At 59.5% G+C, this 19,886-nt stretch overlaps 1 protein-coding gene across 1 annotated transcript in view; it reads left to right on the top strand.

The window, feature by feature from the left end:
• Positions 1-19,108, top strand: part of ARHGEF11 (Rho guanine nucleotide exchange factor 11) — a 45,587-nt gene extending 26,479 nt beyond the window's left edge. The window contains 25 exon segments of the mRNA XM_030542599.1: positions 712-808; positions 2,175-2,204; positions 4,515-4,641; positions 4,833-4,846; positions 4,849-4,875; positions 4,878-4,972; positions 4,975-5,011; positions 5,741-5,807; positions 6,237-6,424; positions 6,666-6,812; positions 7,831-7,910; positions 8,322-8,447; positions 8,569-8,686; positions 9,114-9,292; positions 9,405-9,480; positions 10,057-10,224; positions 10,410-10,497; positions 11,434-11,541; positions 12,116-12,198; positions 12,539-12,769; positions 13,409-13,789; positions 14,433-14,525; positions 16,165-16,439; positions 16,792-16,977; positions 17,818-19,108. Coding sequence (XP_030398459.1) covers positions 712-808; positions 2,175-2,204; positions 4,515-4,641; positions 4,833-4,846; positions 4,849-4,875; positions 4,878-4,972; positions 4,975-5,011; positions 5,741-5,807; positions 6,237-6,424; positions 6,666-6,812; positions 7,831-7,910; positions 8,322-8,447; positions 8,569-8,686; positions 9,114-9,292; positions 9,405-9,480; positions 10,057-10,224; positions 10,410-10,497; positions 11,434-11,541; positions 12,116-12,198; positions 12,539-12,769; positions 13,409-13,789; positions 14,433-14,525; positions 16,165-16,439; positions 16,792-16,977; positions 17,818-17,970 — 3,174 coding nt within the window. The 3' untranslated portion in view covers positions 17,971-19,108.
• Positions 19,109-19,886: the final 778 nt, after the last annotated feature.

The raw sequence follows: 19,886 nt of genomic DNA on the forward strand, positions 1-19,886 counted from the left end.
CAGGCTGACGCCAGACCAGTGGAACTAACTGAAGTGCCACACACAAGCTCAGTGTGACCGGCAGCTGCTTGCTCTCTCCGACTGGAGGGTGAAGACAAGGCTGAGTGATGTACTGCTGGTGAATTTAAACATGCAGGATTGTGGTGCCCATCGGTATAAACAAAGTGAATTGTAACTTGTGTTTGTACTGTAATAAACTGGCTGGTTTGTTTATTATGGCAGCCCCCTCCTGGTTGGAATCAGAACTGTTCCACTGTGTCATAGGCCCTATACTTCTAACAACTAATGGAGATTCTCCATTCACTCCAGGCTTGGACTTTCAGAGCAGGCGGATCAGAGTTCTGTCCATGCTGCTCCTGGGAAGTTTGGAGTAGCTGCAGGGTGCAGCATCCTGGTAGACATGTAGCGGAAAGGCACCAAGTATTGTACCCTGGACAAAGGTAGCCCAGGGTAATTGACCCTCATTGCACAGATGTGGGGAGAACTGTAGCACCGAGTGACTGGTTCAGGACCCCATGGCAACTCAGTGGGGATTAGAACCCCGTCTCTCAGCCCTGGCCCCTAACCACTGGCCCACCCAGCCTCAGTTTCCTTCCTTGCAAATTAAATGCAGCTGCTACTGCTTCTGCATTAGCTCGTGTTGCCCTGGGAGTTAACGTGCCTCCCTTGCAAAGACGTCTTTCCCAACTCTCATCCTCTGTGTCTCAGCAGAGCAGCAGCACGAAGAAGGACAAAGATGTGATGGAGGATAAGAAACGCAATCCCATCCTGAAATACATTGGGAAGCCCAAAAGCTCCTCCCAGAGTAGTGAGTATTGGCTCGTGCTGGGGGCGCTGTGCGTCACAAGTACCGCAGGAGATGCCCGATGGGGAGCTGGGTCCTTTGAGACTCTTGGGCCTGCCAGTAGGGGGTGCCACTCCTGTATACGATGGAGTAGCCAGTTCCAGTCCTGGAGGCAGTCATCTCTGGCTGGCTGCGTGAGAATCAACATTTTGGGCAGTGTAAGGCATTGTCCGTGCCGGGGCGCAGCCGCACAAGTGTGAACCTCTGGCCTAGACGTGACATGCACCAGGGCAACTTATGCTGCTGTCCAACTAGGCTGCACTTCACTAGTGTAAATCTTTCTTCCACTTGGAATTTGCATCCGGTCCCGATGTAGGGGATGCCTGAGGAGTGTCTCCACCTGCCTTCAACCCTTCTCCCCCTCTCTGCTGCATCCCAGCAGGGACTCTCGCATGAGCTCTCTCTCCTTTGTACTCTCAGGCCTGGTCGACGCTTACAATTTTGTAGCTGTGGTTATACGAGCATAAACGTGCTTTTGCCCCTGTAGCTTATTTTGCTTGGAGAACCAATCTAAGCTGTTCGGCACAAGCCATGCTCTTCTCATTGTGGTGTGCTGGGGGCAGCTCTTACGGCAAAGCTTTGAGGCGTGGATAAGGTCTAAGGGCTTATCCATCACAGAGCTGTTTAGTAACAGCTGTTCCAGACTGACAGGGCCTGCCCAGTGTGGAGTTAGGGATAGCTCCTGGAGTGGACAACCCACAACTCTCTAATTAAATCTCTCGCACACACCTGCCCGTGCTTGAGGGTGCAGTGTCTGCTCATCAAAGCAGCCCCTGCAGAAATCGCACGCTCCCCCAAGTGTGTCTGCCGCTGAAAACCCTCTCTTCAAATGGCTGAGCGCCCACGGGTGGGGTTTTTCAAAAGGGAACTACCCCAGGGGGAGACAGTGAGGGCTTCCAAGGGGACAGAAATCACCTGGCACTGGGTGCGTTTGAAAATCCCACCAGACGTGATTCGATTTTGGCCTGTAGTTATATGGGAAGGGGGGTGCGGCGGGGGGTGGGTTGCACAGAAAGCTGATGTGGTTTGTGGGGGGTGCAAAAAAGGAGGCTGGGCTGAGACCATCCTAAAAATGTCTTCCAAAGGCTGTATGTGCAGTTGTGAGTGTGTGTGTTACTAGCACCATGCACACAGATGCAGCGCTGTCCATACAGTCAGAGCCGTGTGTGTTCCCCGCGGGGAGCGTGGTAGAGGGGTTTGTGTGTCTCTTCACTGCCTTCGCTTTCCATTTCCTCTTTGAGTTCTCATTGTGCAGCTCACATTCCCTTCTAACCTTCTCTGTTGTTGAAATGCAGGATTGATTTGACATCTCATTGTTTTTTCCTTTCAGCATTTCATGTCCCTTTGTCCCCTGTGGAAGGTAAAAGGCCTTTTCTTTTCTTTTATGTTCAGCTTTATTTGTTTAATTTTTTTAAGCGGGACTTTCCCCAAAGGTCTCCCACCTCATTGCACTGTGGCATCAGGGGTGGGCATTGCGGGCGCTTGGGCAGGGTTGGAGAGGGGAGGCTTAGTGGACAGAGCACTGGACTGGGACTCAAAATACCTGGTTTCTAATTCCAGCTTTGCCACTGGCATGTTAGGGGACCTGGGGCAAAGTCACGGCCCCTCTTTGTGCCTCAGTTTCCCCATTAGGCAAATGGGGTGTTAATATACTGACCTGTTTTCTAAAGTTCTTTGAGATCTACTGATAGAAAGGTGGTGATGGGAGTCTTTCCCTTGACTTCACTGGGAGCTGTTCCTCGTACGTCAAAATCCTTCTGCTCTAAGGCCCAGAGTCTTTGTTTCCTTCACTCCTGGGTGATTTGTTTTCCTGTGCCTTTGAGGCTGCTCAGTTTTCTGCCCTCTTCTCCTTTTCCTCTTGTCCGTTCAGGAATTTAATGGACAGTGGTACCTAGTTGGTGCTCTCCTTTCAGAGACAGTGCTGCTTCACGTGCCCCAGGCTCATACTAGGGAGTGCTGTGCTGCAGAGAGTGGGGTGGCTGATCCAGTAGGAGGCGCACTTCCTGACCTAGTACTGATCTCGAGCCCCTGTCCCGGCACTAGGGTGCGCTATGCGTGTGACAGGGGCCCAGCTGCATGCAAGACGAGCAATTGCAGAGCCAGGTTTTTTCACACCGTGACGTAGCCAAGTTCCCGTTGGGCCAGTTAGATCTTAAAATCTCCCTGCGCTTTCCGGTAGACAGGTCGTTCTCCTTTCCTTTCCTGCCCTGCAACCGCTGTGCGGCGTGACTCCGCAGCTGCAAGAGAAACGTAGGCTGAAATGCTTCCCAGGGCGGAAGGTTCCGCTCGAACAGGCCACTGTGTAGGGATCAGTTTCACCTTAGGGCCTGAAATCTCAGTCCCACGCAGCCCATGTAAGCCATTTCTCTGCTGCCCAAGCAGTGGGTGTACTAACTTATCTCCACTTCAAGGCCCCTTTCACTGCCATGGCCATGCAAAGGGGCCGTGGTGCAGGAAGAGTCAGGCCAACGCTTATGTAGTGGGATGGGGCCTTTTGGGGGAAGGCACCAGTCTGGCTAGGGTGTCCAGATGCCCTGGGACGTGAGTACCGTATAAATGCCCCCTGCATTCCTAGAAGGAGGCAGCAGACTGACTGAGGGAAGAAGCTCTCTCCCTCTCATTGGATAACAAGGCTGTTAACCTTTGCACATTGTCAGGATTGGACTCTGGAGAACCCTTTAAGCTTGGGAGGGGAGCAAAGAAGGTCTGCAACGGATAACATCAGGAGCAATGTGGGGCGAAGTGGGTGCCTAAGACACCTCCAGGCTTCTGGGGGAGCCCACCCCATGCTCCCTCCTGCCCTGATATCGTATGCCGTGCATCTCCCACTAGATTGTAGTTCTCTAGGTCGTAGATCTGTTTCCTGTGCGAGCCGCTGCAGGAGTAGCCATCCCCAGGCGACAGTCTGGCCTGCAGGAGACGCCCCGGTGTGACAGCCTGGGTGGATGCTCTTAATTTCGATGGGAAGAAGTTGAAGCTAAACCGAAATAAGAGCGTCCACACACGGATTTGTACCAGGTGGACTAAATTGGTGCAGGTTTCCTGTGTAGATGAGCTGCTCGGCTTCCTCCAGCTGTGGGATTTAATCCGCAGCCTGACTGCTGAGTGAGCTGGTTCTGCAGGGAAACCTAGTTGAACATTGGGAGAAGGATGAGTCTTTTGGGGGACCCTCCTGAACCAGGGGTGTCCTGAAAACTCCCCATAACCATGTCATTGGTTTAGCGCCAGGCCACCTGAGTGTATTGCAGCTTTGTAGCTACTACGCACCATGGGGCTGCACTGATTTTCGGACCCCGCTGCCGAGCACCCTCCAGCTGGCAGTTTTTCATACGCCGTCTGCACGGAGGCATGAGATGGTAGCTGGGGTGGCCTGTGGCAGCAGGGAGGGGGGAAGGCTGGGGAGTACGGGCTCGAAGTAAAGACAGGGAGCTGCCCTGCCTCCCAGAATCCCAAAGCACCCACCCCACACCAGCCATCTCCAGACCATATGAGACCAGCCACACCCGAGGAGAGTCAAACTGCTGGAGCCGGGCCTCACCGCTGCTAGTGTGTATTTAGCCCCTGGGGGGCTACATAATGGGCTGCAGGTTAACGATTTAGCCATCAGCCGTCAATACCTATCTCTTATGTCTGTCCATCTGTCCTGTCCCTGACTCCCCCGTCCTACCAGTCAAACCTGGCAACGTGAGGAACATCATCCAGCACTTTGAAAACAACCAGCATTGCGAGTCCCAGGAGCCTGGCACGCAGCGTCTCTCCACCGGCAGCTTCCCTGAAGAGCTGCTGGACTCAGACAGGTAGGGCTGCTGGGGAGGGGGGTTCTAGATTAATGAGATGAGTTCTAGCTCCCTGCTGGGCCTGGGGTTCTAGATTAATGAGACAGGTTCTAGCTTGCTTCCCCACATGCACATGCATTCCCAGCTCTTTTGGCCTACATGAAATCCAGCAGTTCCTTGCGTCTCGCCAACCCCGCTCCCACCTCGTGCAGTTCCAGGTCAGAGGTCAGCTGGGCCGGTCGGAGAGCCTGAAAGGGCGGAGGAGATGAAGAAATCGCGAAAGGCGGAGAACGTGCCACGGTCCCGGAGCGACGTGGACATGGACGCTGCAGCAGAGGCCACGCGGCTTCAACCAATCGGGCGTCGTCTTCGGCATCCAGCCTGTCCACGAGTCAGAGCCCAAAGCCCTGAGCCCGCAGGCAGGGGGACAAAGGCCTCCGGACGATGCCTCTCGTCTGTTTCTATTGGAGGTTTCAGATGGGCCCGATTTCCAGTCGGATTTGGGAGCTGAACTCTCATGAGCTGCCAGCCAAAAGTGTCCCCACTCGGGTCTGAAAGCAAAGCAGGCTGTTTTAATCGAGCGTGGGGCGAGAGAGCCCAGCCACCTGGCCAAGTGTTGAAGACACCGGTGGGTGGGTGGGCGGGCAGGTGACCCGCCAGGGTTCAGCGTCGCAGAGTTTATCCAGCCATGGAGAGGGGGAAGCTCCCGAAATGGCCGGAGAGATTTAGGGGTCTAGATTCCATTTTCAAAAGTGTCTGTACCCCCACCTCCCGCCTCGCCCCCCCGCACTGTCAGCTGGTCCTGAGGAACCCCCTTCACACACACCCATGAGCTCTTGGGAAAGTTTATCTGGTTGACAGAGGCCAAGTTCCACCCCCAGGGACTCACACTTGAAGGCCCCAATCCTGCAGAAGTTTGCTCCCAGGGCTGTCTTTGAGCCTGTGATTTTCAGAGGAGCCTGGGGAATTGTGCAGCCCCCCTCTCCTCCTCCCGGAAATCCCAAGCAGTCACTCTTGGCAGCCTCGAGGTCGTGCGGTAAATGCGGAGTCCGGAGCTCTGACGCGGCAGGGAGGGAGTGTGAAGGTCACCGGGATACCATTGCTCGGGGATTAAGTGCAGTTTTCAATTGTGTCCCCAGGTCCCTGGAAAACCCCACTCCTCCCTACACACCCAAGATGGGGCGCAGGTGAGTGACCCCGAGCTCTGCATGCTCCAGGGGCGGGGTGGGGGAATTGGGTTTTGTGGTATGGCCAAGCTGCCTGGAATCTCCTGAAATGCCCCAGTTTGAGCCAGTTCTCCCGCCTGTGTCTGACTTCCAAAGGACCCTACACGTTAGGGTTTGGGGGATGAAGGCGAGTCTGTGGCCCCCTCTCTCCTCCCGCCCCCAGTGGCTGGGTCACGTATGAGGTTAATGAGTCTGCTAGGGATGCCCGCTAGGGAGCGTTAGCCTTTTAGCTCAAGCATTAGAGGTTTATGCTCTTTGTGGTGACAGTCCCAGGTTCGAGCTGGCTGCATGTCAGCTGGGTTGGGAGTGGGATAGGGGCCCCGCATGGCATCCATGCACAGCTGCAGGGAGTAAACTCCCTTCCCTCTCCCCCACCCAATATTCTCCCAGGAGCATTGAGTCCCCCAGTCTGGGCTTCGGCACCGACTCCTTCCTCCCCCACCTGCTGGAGGATGACCTGGGCCAGCTGTCGGACCTGGAGCCGGAACCAGACTCTCAGAACTGGCAGCACACTGTCGGCCGGGAGGTCATGGCTGACCTGACCCAAAGGGAGATAGACCGCCAGGAGGTGATCAACGGTGAGGATCCTGCTGCTCCTCTTCCCTGGGTGCCGGGGTGACAGCACCCCCGCGGGAGGGACTGACCCCTGGTGGGAATGGCAGGCCCTGGGCGCAGTTGCCAGGGTAGATCTGGGGGAAGACCGAGTTGGTACTTTTGGTGGCTTTGCTTGAAGTGTGGGGCCCAGGCTACTTTGGCGGGGTGGGGGAGCTGAGTGCCGACCTGTTTCTGAACCCCTCCCTCTCTCCCGCCGGGGGGCAGAGCTCTTTGCCACGGAGGCGTCTCACCTGCGAATCCTCCGAGTCCTGGACGTCCTCTTCTACCAGCGGATGAAGAGGGAGAACTTGCTATCGCGGGAGGAGCTGGGGCTGCTCTTCCCCAACCTCCCGGACCTGATCGACATCCACAGTAAGCCACTGAATTCCCTTCACCCCCTCGGGCTAGAAATCCCCGGTGCCTGTCTCTCTAAGGGCCGGCCCGTGGGCCCACTCAGTGTGGCCCGCTGCCACCCCCTGGAGTTTGTGCCGAGAACAGCGATTTGAATCCCAAGCGTCCCACGTTAAAGTGTGTGCCGCTGCCAGTGGCTGGTCCCACAGGGGATTTAGCGTTGTCTCCCCCCGGGGGCTGGAAGGCCTGGATCTCCGACTGTTTGCTGGCCTGCTGTGCGGTGACTAACGCTCCGCTGGTCTCTTCTGGCCTTGAAGTCTGTGACTCTAGAGTGGCGTCTACACGGCTCTGCGGACTAGGGCTCGCGGAGCTAAAAACAGCCAAGCTGCAGCTCCGGCCCACCCCATGGGCTTCAGAGCCTGACGCCGACGTGGCCAGTTTTAGCACTGGACCACGATCAAGAGTCTGTCGACCTGGCCTCTCAGACTCTCTGCTGCTGGCCGTGTAGACACTCCCTGTTGTCTCTATGGTCACCTGTCCAGTCTAGCTCCAGTACCAGACAATAGTCGGGTGGCATGTGGCTCTCTGGGGCAGACACGTTAAACATACAAGCCAGGGTAGCTGCAGCCTCTTGATGGTAAATGACTGAGACGGGGCTGTGCAGGCCTGTCCATGCCTCTCCGTCATTGGGTGCCTGCTGCTGAGATTGGAGGCAGCTCGTTCCAGGAATGGCCACCTCTCCCAGGGGTATCCACTGCTGGCTGAGCGTAGGAGACATGCACCGGAGGGACTGTTGGAAAGGATTTTGGGGTAAGGCGCTCACAGGGACATGACAAGAGAGGCTGGCCATACGGTGTCGGGTACACGGCAGTGGGTTACATCTGAAATGTAGGAATGTTCTATGTGGAATGTAGGTCGGCAGATCTCCCGGGCAGAGGGATGCTGCTCTTCCTCGTTAGAAGAGGACTATTTAATTTCTTTCTCCTTTCCCTCACTCCTCCTTTACTTATTCCTGTTCCCCCTTCCCTTACTTGTTCAGATTCTCTGTCTGAATCCATGAAGAAGCTCCGAGAAGAAGGCCCAATCATCAAAGAGATCGGGGATCTCATGCTTTCTCGGGTAGGGCCGGGAGAGCTACGGGATGGTGGGTTTGGGGGTCTTCCTGTCTCCTGGCGCAGAAGGCCAAAGAGCTGCGCAGTGAAATGAACAAATGGCACATTCAAAACCAGTAAAAGGAAAGACTTTTTCACTTGCTATGTGATTAGCCTGTGGAACTGCCTGCCACTGGATGGTGCTGAGGCCAAGAACTTAGCAGGGTTCAGAGAGGGACTGGACATTTCTGGGGATAACAAGAATATCCAGAGTTACTACAGGTCATGCAAATAACTTACGCCTTCCTCTGAAGCAGCTAGTGCTGGCCACTGTCAGAGACCAGATCCTAGGCCCCTGGGTCTTTGGGGCGAGGGGGTCCCGGACGGTGCTGAGGGGCTGACAGCTCAGCTCTGGTCCTTTGTCTTTCCCCGCTCCCAGTTCGACGGGCCAGCACGGGAGGAAATCCAGCAGGTGGCAGCTGATTTCTGCTCATACCAGTCCATCGCCCTGGAGCTGATCAAAACCAAGCAGCGCAAGGAGACCCGCTTCCAGATCTTCATGCAGGTACCGCGAGCTCTGCTGACATCTTCTCCCCCAGTCCCCCTGGCTGGAACTCTGCCCAGTCGTGTCCCCTCCCACACGCGGGGGCTGAAGCGCTGTCTCTGCCTCTCTCCCCCCATCCCAGGAAGCCGAGAGCAACCCGCAGTGCCGACGCCTGCAGCTGAAGGACCTGATCATCTCCGAGATGCAGCGCCTGACCAAGTACCCGCTGCTGCTGGAGAATGTCCTCAAGCACACGGACGGTACGGGCGGGGCTGACGGCGCGGCCACATTGCCTCCATGCCCAGCAGAGGGGCCGAGCGTGGGCTGGGCTGCGGCTTTTCTCCCTGCAGGAGGGACTCCATGGGGCAGGGCAGTGAGGGGAGCTTGCCTTGCTGATGGCCGCCAGGTGGGCAGGGGGCTTTAGCCCACGGAGCTCAGCAGCAGCCTTTCCTTGTGGCCAGATGGGCTTCAGCCCAGGGTGGGACTAGGTGGGCACCTGGGAGCCAACATGGCCGTTGCCGTAGCCCTGTCTCCCCCAGAACAGCGAGCCCGACTGGCCTGTGCCCACTCCGTTAGGTGGGTGCCACTGCCCTCGAAATCCAGAGTGTTTCGCCCCAGTGGGAGGGAGAGAGAGACCAGAACCTCCAGCACGGCCTCACCCTCCTGACGCCCTCTGTCCGCCCGCAGGCGGGACCCCGGAGCACAAGAAGCTGTGCCGTGCCCGCGACCAGTGCCGGGAGATCCTCAGGTACGTGAATGAGGCGGTGAAGCGGGCGGAGAACCGGCACCGGCTGGAGGCCTACCAGAAACGCCTGGATGCCACGTCTCTGGAGCGGACCAGCAACCCGCTGGCAGCTGAGTTCAAGGTACCACCCGGCTGGGAGTGAGGTGTGGGGGGGATGGGACTCTGTCCTGATTTCCCCGCATCCCCCGCAGGGGAGAGCCAGCAACTAACCGTGCCTTCCCCGCTGTGCGCAGAACCTCGACCTCACCTCCCGGTGCATGATCCATGAGGGGGCTCTGAGCTGGCGCATCAGCAAGGAGAAGACATTGGGTTCGTACCTCCCTGACACGTCCCTCTGCCTTCTGTCCAAAACCCCCATCCCCAAGAGCCACCCAGGATGCTGGGCTCCAAGGAGCTGCAGGGGGTAACTCCATTAGCTGCTAGCATTAGCAGGCTTTTATCCGCTGGGGATCCTCCACTAGGGGGAGCCCCAATCACACCATTCTTCCCCAGCAGGGGTCAGCTTTCCACCTTCTCAGCTGGCCCCCAGAGAGTCGGGTGGGGGTGGGGCGACGCAGCAGGGCAGGACAGCCTGGGGATCTAAAGTGGGGTGACTTATCTTCAAGCCTGTGTGTTGCTCCCTCCTCATCAGCCCTGCAGAGGCCGCTAATGAGCCGGTTAGTCCCTGTTCTCTGAGGCTGGGCTGGGGAGAGAAGCCCATGGGAGTTAGGCGCCTGAGTTCTTTTGACTTCCAGTGAGAGTCTGGGGCCAAAGAAGGTTTGCAAATCCCTGCCTAGGGGTGGATCTGGCCTGTCCCTAGTGCCCATGGGGCAGCCTGGCTCCCGCTTCACCGTAGAGGGGGAACCAGAGGAGCTGGGTGACCGGGTCTGTGTCTGGCCTGTGCAGATCTGCACGTGCTGCTGCTGGAGGACCTCCTGGTGCTGCTACAGAAACAGGACGAGAAGCTGGTGCTGAAATTCCACAGCAAGACGGCGCCGGGCTCCTCGGACACCAAGCAGACCTTCAGCCCCGTCCTGAAGCTCAACTCCATGCTCATCCGCTCCGTGGCCACAGGTAGTGAGCGGGAGAGGCCCAGGGGTGCTCTGCCCAGGCGGGCGGCTGGTGCGGGCATTGATGGGGAGGGGGAATCTCGTCTCCCCTCAGGGGGACGTGGGCATGGGAACAGCTCTGAAGCAGAGCCCTGTAGGCTGCGGTGCCCGAACGTTCCCTGTAGCGTCCCGTCTCTCCTCTGTGCGCAGACAAACGAGCCCTTTTCATCATCTGCACTTCGGAGCTGGGGCCCCAGATCTACGAGCTGGTGGCACTGACGCCCTCAGAGAAAAACACGTAAGGGTGTAATGATGGGCGGAGAGGGGGGGCTATGGGACGGTCCTTGGGGCATTGGGGGGAGGAGAGGAGACTATGCACCAAGGTAACTAGCATGTCCGGAATGAGGGACACTGGCAGAGCTGTGGGGTGGGAGCCCAGGGATGCGGTAGCAGGGGGCTGCGGGTCAGGAGTGAGGGGCATCAGTGGGGGGGTGAGCCCAGGGCTGGGGTAGCAGGGGCTGCAGGTTGGAAGTGAGAGGCACCAGCCAGGCTGTGGAGGTGGGGTCCAGGGCTGGACTAGCAGGGGCTGCAGGTCAGGAGTGAGGGGCGTTGGCAGAGCTGGGGAGGGGGGCAGGGCTGGACTAGCAGGGGCTGTGAGTCAGGAGTGAGGGGCATTGGCAGAGCTCGGGGGGGTGGGCAGGGCTGGACTAGCAGGGGCTGCAGGTCAGGAGTGAGGGGCGTTGGCAGAGCTGGGGAGGGGGGCAGGGCTGGACTAGCAGGGGCTGTGGGTCAGGAGTGAGGGGCATTGGCAGAGCTGTGGGGGGTGGGCAGGGCTGGACTAGCAGGGGCTGTGGGTCAGGAGTGAGGGGCATTGGCAGAACTCGGGGGGGTGGGCAGGGCTGGACTAGCAGGGGCTGCAGGTCAGGAGTGAGGGGCATTGGCAGAGCTCGGGGGGGTGGGCAGGGCTGGACTAGCAGGGGCTGCAGGTCAGGAGTGAGGGGCATTGGCAGAGCTGGGGAGGGGGGCAGGGCTGGACTAGCAGGGGGCTGCAGATCGTGAGTGAGGGGCACTGGCAGAGCTGGGAGTTAGGGTCCCCCCCCTTGGTGCAGTCCCATCTGTGTGAGGGGATGGAGCTCTGCTGGGGGGCGGAGCCGAAGCCCTGGGGTCTGGTCTCGGAGCAGGCAGCAGCCGGTGGGTGCCGGGGCCGTAACGCCCCCTCTCCTCGGCCTGGCAGGTGGATGGAGCTGCTGGAGGAGGCGGTGCAGAGCTCCATGAGGAACGCCACCTCCCCGCCCAAACGCCGGGCCCGGGAGCTGCCCATCCACAGGCCGGCCCCATCCAGGTGAGCAGCGCCACCCTGGGGGCCTCGCAGCAGCTGCCATGGGGCGGGGCAGGGAGGGAAATGGGGACAGCCTGGCCGTGGGGCTCTGGGGTCTGGCTTAGAAGCTCAGGCTGGGAGGCAGCAGGGACGGGGTGGAGGCGGGGCCAGGTCTCCATTCCTGCTCAGAGCACTTGGGGATCTCTCCAAGGCCTGCCCTGGCTGACCCGGGAACAGATCAGACTCACCCCCAGCCCCAGGCTGGCTCACTGTCCCCCTCCAGCGGCCGGGCCATGAATAGAGCCCTGGGAATCTCACGCTGCCGTTTAGATCTCCAGGGACCCAGGTTTGATTCCCCCTGAGGCTGGGCGGCTGCCACGTGTCTAGGGGCACCGGCCTCTGCAGGGCGAGTCCCTTCCTGCTGCTAGAGCGGCTGGTGGCTCAGGGCCGTCGGTAATTAAGGCCCCGATCCTGTGGGTGAAGTGAAGCTGCCAGCCAAGTCAGCCTTGCTCCGCGGTCCTGCCTAGGCCCTCACTTTAGCCCCCAGCCGCTCGGCTGCCCTGCCGCTGCCTGTCTGACTCGGCTCTTGTCCCCACAGCCTGGTGCTGCAAGACCCTGACGTCTCCCCGATCCTCTCCCAAGCCGACAGCTCCAGGACGGAGGTGGACGATGTCTCTTCAGGTGAGCTCCCCTCCCAGCCGGGGCACCCCCCACTCCCTCTGCCAGGGGACTCTGACAGCCAGCAGCTTCCAGCCGCCCCTGTGGGGCCCAGAGCAGCAGCCCATATGTAGGTGGGGCAAGGGGAGCATGTGGGGTGGTAATGGGAACCTCCTGTGCGAGGATCTAGGTGTCTGACCGGCCCCACGCCAGGACCCCAGTTCCCGCTGCACGGTCGGCTCGCTCTGATCTCCTTGTGATGGGCTGGCCCCCAGCCACTCTCCCCACCCCCCGCCCTTTCTGGCCCTGGCCCTCCAGCACTGCCTAATCCAAACACCCCCTGTGATCTCTCGCCCCTGCCCAGCGGATGACAATCCCCCCGACTTCCTGGGCAAGGGGAAGCATCCGGTGCTGCCAGAGGAGCCGGAGGCCGAAGGCAGCGAGGGGGAGGAGGCGCCAGCTGCCCCTGTGCCGGCACAGAGCTCTGCGGAATTAGATGAAGCTGGAGTGTCAGAGGAACCGGGGCCCAGCATGCACCTGCCCCTCCCGGGGCTTGTGTTGTCCGAGGGACTGGCCGAATCGGCCCTGGAGGACGGTGAGGGAAGGCTGGGTCGTGATGCTGCTAATGGGGGCCCAACCCTGGGGAGAGAGGAGGGCAGCTGCTTCTCTGAGCCGTCCCCGTCTCTCATCGCGCACACAGACACGCTGTGTCTCTCGGCTCCGCCATCTACCCCAGTGCATACAGAGGAGCAGGGGGAGGCTGAGCCGGGTGGGGAGAAGCCCTGAGCTGGGAGCGCAGCGGGTTGTGGGTCAGGATTGAGGGGCACCAGCAGAGCTCTGGATGTGGGGCTTGCCCTGTGTCCGGTTCTAGCGAGTGCTGCCAGCCCCTTCGCTCTCCCAGCTGGATCGATGTTCCCCTCCCACCCTGAAAGCTGTGGTGAGAAGGTTGCTTGGAGCCCGCCCCGCCCAGGCGGGGAGGAGGGTTTCTCGGCCCCGTGGTGCCCTCGTACCCCATCGGGCCAGAAGTGTCCAGACACGCCCCTTCCGCGGGTGCCCCAGGACACCTAGAATCAGACCAGGCGCTTGGTTCCCGTTGGGGGAGCGCCTGGCGTTGCTCTGGCTGAGCGAGGAGGTGTATGCGTAGGCACCGAAGCCAGCCTGCATCCAGCCCTCCGGCTGGGGGCTTCCCTGCCAGGGCCCGGCCCAACCTGCTTGTCTTCTCTCCCACTCCTAGTGGAGAACCTGCGGCATCTGATCCTGCGCAGCCTGCTGCCCTGCCGAGACCCGGAGCCTGAGGACGACCTGACCCCCACGCCCTCGGTGGCTGGAGGAGCCGCGCAGCCCTGGGACTCGGTGCTGTCCAGCCAGGACTCAGGCTGCCAGGAGCAGTCCGTGGAGCACTCGGGGCGGGGCGGCCCCACCACGCACAGGGCTGGTCTCCCAGGCCACTCGCCCAGCGGCAGGCCGGAGCCAGAGCTGGAGTCGGAAAGCCGGCCGAGTGCGGGGGACGTGGAGGAGACGGGCTGGAGTTCAGACGGCGGTCGGGAGGCGTCCCAGGAAGTGGAGAGGCCCCCGGCTGCGGAGGGGCAGGGCGGCTACAAAGTGGTCCGGAAAGGTAGGGGGAAGGTGGGGCCTCCAGGGGGCGGCTCCTCTCCAGGCTTCAAGGGCTGGTCCCTGCTGTTGCCCCCGGACCCTTCTCCGCAGAGTTTGGCTACCAGGACAGCAGCCGCTTTGCATGGCCATGTGCTGGGGCACAGCCACATGGAATCCAGCGGGCTCCTGTCCCCCAGCCGAGGGCAGTGATTCTCCTCCCCTCTATCCAGCTGGGGGTGGGGGAGTGAGAGAGCCATGGGGGGACGCGCCAGCTGGATGCGTCCATCAGTCCTTTGTTACACATGGCTGGGGCCTCAAGGGGTATCAGCTGCGAGCCCAGGGGCGCTGTCCGGCCCCGTCTCCTGGGGCCCAGGGGCGGTCAGACCAGTTGTGTCAGTGACTGGCTCCTAGGGCGGCCGCTCTCCTTCTGTCACTAAATCCCTGCCCGCCTGGCCAGCCTGGTGATTTGCATGAGATCTGCCACCCTTGGGCTGCTGCAAACCCTCTCCTCTCTCTGTCTGGGCGTCTGGCACGAGCTGCTTCGCTGGGCACAGCCGCTGATTGGGTTCTGAGTCCTTCAATCAATCAATTTCTCTCTCCCCCCTCCCCCCCTCGACATTTTCTCTTCTTCCCTCCCTGCTCTTTTCCCTGGTGTCTCTGCACAGCTGAGGTGGAGGGCACTAAGGATGCCACGCCCTTGGCAGACAGCAGCCAATCAGAAACTGAGTTGCATGAAGGAGGCGGAGCTAATGTAGATGGTAAAGAAAAAACCAACCCCCTTTTTCCTCTTGGGCCCCAAGAAAGGCTAGAAAAGGGAATCGCAGAGGGACTGAGAGGAGGCACGGGAGAGGCCGCTGGCCAGGCCAGGGGCAGCTGGGAGGCAGGACTCCTGGGTTCCATCCCCAGCCCTAGGAGGAAGTGTCCTGCTGTGCAGCTGGGCAGGTCCTTGATGGCCTGGACCTGTCCTGGTTTCATCAGGAGTTGTTTGCCTGAGAGGCGACCATAGTAGGTGGCAGGTCAAGGCAGAACGCTGCCCGCCTGTATGAAAATGGCTCCCTGCATGTACTCAGAGCTGGGCCACCAGCTTCCCTGTCTCAGATGAGTCCCTGCTCGAAGTAAGACTTGGCCTCCGGGACGGCATTTAACTTGGATTGAAAAGCTGGGACGATGTTCATTAAATGGATTAAAAACTGGCTCACTGATAGATCTCCAAGTGTAACTGGGGAACTGTCATGGAGCGGTGCCGTTTCCAGTGGGGGCCCATGGGGATCAGTTCCTGCCCCTGCGCTATTTAATCCCTGACGTGGCTCTGTTTGGCTGAACAAAGAGAAGGTTATGGGGAGATGTGATGGCGTCTACAGGCACCTACACTGGGAACGAATATTTCATAGTGGGCTCTGCAGTCTAGCATAGAGGGGTCTGACATGAGCCAGTGGCCGGAAGATGAAGCGAGACAAATTCAGATTGGAAATACGGCGTCAGTTTTTTACCAGCTGGAGCAATTGGCCGAGGGTAGTGGTGGATTCCCCGTCACGGACCGTTTTGGAGTCGGGGATGGGAGGTTCTTCTAAAAGCTCCACTCTGGGGATTATTTGGGGGCGAGTCTCTGGCCTGGCTATGCAGGAGTCGGAGGAGATGGTCACAATGGTCCCCTCTGCCCTGGGACTCCGTGAAGCTGTCTGGATGCAGCTACGGGAGAGGGAGCTGGAGTCGCTACCTGAATCCTGGCTGAATTTTTCAAACCTGGATGCGGAAAGTGACGCACCTAAATCAACAGGGAGGTAGTAACGGATCAGGGGGCTGCTTTTGCAGTGCTGCTGGGCGAGGGGGGGTGAGTACCCCCCCCCCGGCACATCAGGGCACTCGTCGAAGGGTGGAATTTTCAGAAGCGCCTGACTCGGCCTCAGCCCCACTGCCTTTCGAGGCTGGTTAAGGTTCTGAATAACGAATCACCTAAACTAACTGTTGCAATCCTCTTCCCCAGCATTTTTCAGGCATAGATCTCCAAGCGCTTCACTAGGGAGGTCGGTATCTTTATACCCATTTGGCAGATGGGGAAACTGAGGCACATGGCAATGAGGTGACTTGCCCTGGGGTCCCCCAGCAGGCCCATGGCAGAGCTGGGATTAGAACGCTTTAGTTCCAGTCCAGGGCTCTACACACTAGGCCACACTGCCTCCCAGTCTAGGCACCATCTGCTTTGAAACCAGGACTTGGGACTTTTGCAAACGTTCCCGTAAGAACCGAAAGCAGACAGGCTAACGAGGAGGTCTCAGTGATGTCAGCGGCCCTGATTTTGAACATATCGGCCCTGTAGGTTTCTACAGGGAGCTCAGAGTCCCCTGGGTCCTGGACTCACAGGCTAAGCAGCTTTTCTCCCCCTCGCCTGTAACGCAGGGAATTACTTCTACGTCAGCATGCCCGCCGGCCCTGCAGAGTCCTCCACCGAGCCTCCCACCCCCAAGCCATCAGCGAGCCCCGTGGAGCAGCCCCCCAGCCCGCCTTGCCCCGCCCTTGGCTCCCAGCAGCACAACCAGGACAGCACGTTGGGCCCTGGCAGCCTTGATGGGGCCCCACCCCCTGAGCCGCCTGCCCCCAGCCTGGTGATCCAGGACGTTGACATGATCTTCCGGACGATAGAACAGCTCATGCTGAAACTCACCAGGCTAAAGGTGAGGGGGGTTGGTGGGGGGACTAAGGGGGGTTGGTGGGGGGACTAAGGATCCTTTCCATTGAGGGCCGGGCCTGGTTCTGCCAGGTGATGGGAGCAGGGAAGAGAAGCTGCATCTGGTGCCACAGGGTGGGGAACCAGAGCCAGGCAGGGTAACGCCCCGCTGGAGCCCAGACTGGCGAGGGCACCAAGGCCCTGTTACACAGCTCCGGGAGCAGCCTGCGAAGAGCCCGCAGGTGTCACCTTAGCCGGTGGGGGGCCAGGGGAGACAGGGCTGGGGCGCGCCTGGCATGTGCAGAGGTCTGACACCCCCGTTCCCACTGGCTTGTTTCTCCCCCGCTTGGCTCCTTCAGGATGTGGAGCTGGCCCATCGCGAGTTGCTGCGGTCTCTGGGAAGAGGTTCGTCGGCTGAGACCACCCCGGTGGGGGTCACCGCGCTGGAGATGGGCCGGTGGCTGGAATGCCCACCCTGCCCTGCCAGCGATCACTGCCCCTCCCCTGCCCGGCGAGGCTGCAGACCCCAGCAGCCAGCGAGCTTGGTAAGCAGAAGGGACCTCTCAAGCCCCATTGAATGTGCCCTGAACCCCTTGCCCGGACCTGGAGCTGCCCCCACTGTGCCTGGTTCCCACAACCGTGCTTCCCTTGCTTGGTTCTGGGCCACTCACTTTCCTGGGGGCCAGCTGCAGGGCCGGGACCCAGCAAAGCTGGAAGTGTCAATAATAAGACGGGTGAATGAAAGTGCCTCGTGTTCAAGGAGGATATTGATATAAAGGGCATCACGGACACCTGGTGGGATGAGGAAAAGCAATGGGGCACAGTAATACCAGGCTACAAAGCACGTCAGACGGCCAGAGCAGGTCGTGCTGGTGGGGGAGTGGCACTAGTGTGAAAGAAAGCGCAGAATCAAAGAAGTAAAAATCTTAAATGAACCAAACTGTACCACAGAATCTCTCGGACAGTAATTCCGTGCTCGAATAGCAGCAGGGATAGCTCACCGGCCGCCTGGCCAGGGTGGTGACAGTGACTGTGAAATGCTCGGGGAGGTTAGAGAGGCTGTTAAAATAAAAATCTCAGAACTAATGGCGGATTTCAACTCTCCCATATTGACTGGGTCCATGTCACTCAGGAAGGAATGCAGAGGTCAAGTTTCTTGACACCTTAAATGGCTGCTGCTTGGAGCAGCTAGTCTGGAACCCACAAGGGGAGAGGCAATTCTTGATTTAGTCCGAAGTGGAGCCCAGGATCTGGTCCAAGAGGGGAATACAGCTGGACCTCTTGACCATAATATAATTAAATGTAACAAACACCAGGGGGTGGGTTGGCAGCCTGGAGCTTTGCCGACCATCCCTCTCAATCCTGCTCCTCTGCATCTCTTCCAGACGGCCGAGCCCCCTCGGAGGAGCCCCTCTGCACCAGTGCCCTGCCAGGGAGATCTCCCCAAAGATGGCTGGGTAGCTGGAGTGGCAGGGCACCCGCTGGACCCACCCAACCTGGGGAAAGACCCCTGGGAGGTAGGGAAGCCCGAATGTTGAAACAGACCCGTGGAGGCTGTCACTGAAGCTTGGAGCAGAACTGGAATCCTGCAGGGAAGCGCATGTTAGTTTTGGCTGATCTCGGTGTCTCGTCCTAGCCATGGGACTGGGTGGCCCTTTGCCTGGACAGCGAGTGCCCGTCACCCTGCATGCTGCCTGCTGCTGGCAGGCCGGGCCCCCACCGCTGCCTCCACCTCTGTGCCCCCCACGGACAAGCGTCATCCCTGTACACGAGAGCTGGAATATAGTCTGTTGAAATGCACTTTTTGTTTCTCTCCGTGCTGAGGAGCCCACGCGGTGGGTCCCGCCCGCCCTCTCTGCTGATCAGATATAAATATGTATGTATGTGCATTGGGTTCTTGTAAATAACTGGACTGTATCCCATGACCCTGCATTACAACGGCCATTACCACTATCCCGCTCCCTGCCCAGCCTGGGGAAACGAGATGCCAAGCAGCCCAGCCCTCTTACCACTAGATGTTCCCTCTGGGCTTCTCGTTGTGTCTCCCCAGCCCTGTGAAGCCAGAGCACACGCTGTTGGCATTAGCCGGCCTTTCTCCCTCCAGCAGATGCGCTGCCCCCTCCTTCAGGCAGAGGTTTTCGGTAGGGACTGTCTGGAAAACGCACGTTGCTCCACTGGAATGGCTGGATCTCCAGGGCGGGCAGTGGGCTGGGAAAACAGGACACCCCACGCCCGCGTCTGCCGTGGCAAAATCCCAGCGCTGCTTGGAGACAGTCAGCCGGCTGGAGGGGTCAGAGGCTGTGTGGAGATCATCTCTGCTGCACTGCTTGCGGCTGGGTGAGCCCAGCCCATCAGATACGATCACCCCGAACGGGGAGCTCAGCTCAGCACAGCATCAATCATCTGCTCTGGCCGGAGGGAGGAGCTGGGAGGGCTCAGGGTAAGACCCCACTTTGCAATCAGCTTTTGTCTATTTGCAGGCTGCTGTGGCATTGCCAGAGGCCAGGCCCTGGGCCTGCCCCTGCTCATCAGCCCCTGGCCTGGTGTCTCTCTCTCTCTCACGCGCGCGCGCGCACAGGACTGACTGTTTGCTGTTCCATGATGTATAATCGGTTTTATTTTCTTCCCTTTACTGGTAAAGTTTTTTTTAAAAAAAAAAAGAAAAGTGAAATATTCTTCCCTGGCTGGCGTGCATGTGATCCTTCACCAGGGGGTGCCTGCTTTCCCCCGGAGGTGCCTGCTTTCCCCCACTGCAGCATGGGAGACGGGATCATTTGTTCCCAGCCCTCCTCTTCACTGGGCCGTTAGCCCTGCCAGCCAGAGGGGCGTCTGGCCAGAGCCAGGAGCCGTTCTCCCTGTGCTGCCGGGGAGCAGTGTCATGGCTGGAGCAGAGAATGGGGGGCTGGGGGAAGAGAAACCGCCCGCCCTGCCCAATTCTGCTGCTGGGAGTGGAATCAGCCCTGCACCCCCAGCTCTCCCAGTTCCTCGGTGGGGATGTCTCAGGGCTGGTCGACACGACTCTATTGGCCCGGCTCCATCACTTCGGGGGTGAGCGGCTGAGCTCAGGCCCCCTGCAGCCAGCGCCTCTCAGGGAGGGGGAGTCACTGGACAGCGTCTATGCTGAGCTGTAGCTGTGCGAGTGAGGACAAGCCCTGGGAGCCCGTCCGGCTCCCCTGATGTGGGCTCTGCACCGTGCACCTGCAGGGCTTCGGACTGGGAACGTGGAGTGGCCTGGCAGGGAGGAGAGCTCAGCACTCTTGGGACGGGGTGGTTATGAGGTCACTGCCTCTGACCCAGGTAGACCTTTCCTCAGAGCTTCCTCCCCCCTGCCCCAGCCCCCGCGTAGAGGGAGCCCTCCTGTGCGAGGAAGGGGCCCTGGCTGTAGAAAAAGAGCCTGAATTCCAGTGGCTGTAGAGGGCTCCAGCCCCCCACGCCTTGAAGTTAATGCTCCACC

This window comes from Gopherus evgoodei, chromosome 24 (genome assembly GCF_007399415.2).
Source record: "Gopherus evgoodei ecotype Sinaloan lineage chromosome 24, rGopEvg1_v1.p, whole genome shotgun sequence".
NCBI classification, from domain to species: domain Eukaryota; kingdom Metazoa; phylum Chordata; order Testudines; family Testudinidae; genus Gopherus; species Gopherus evgoodei.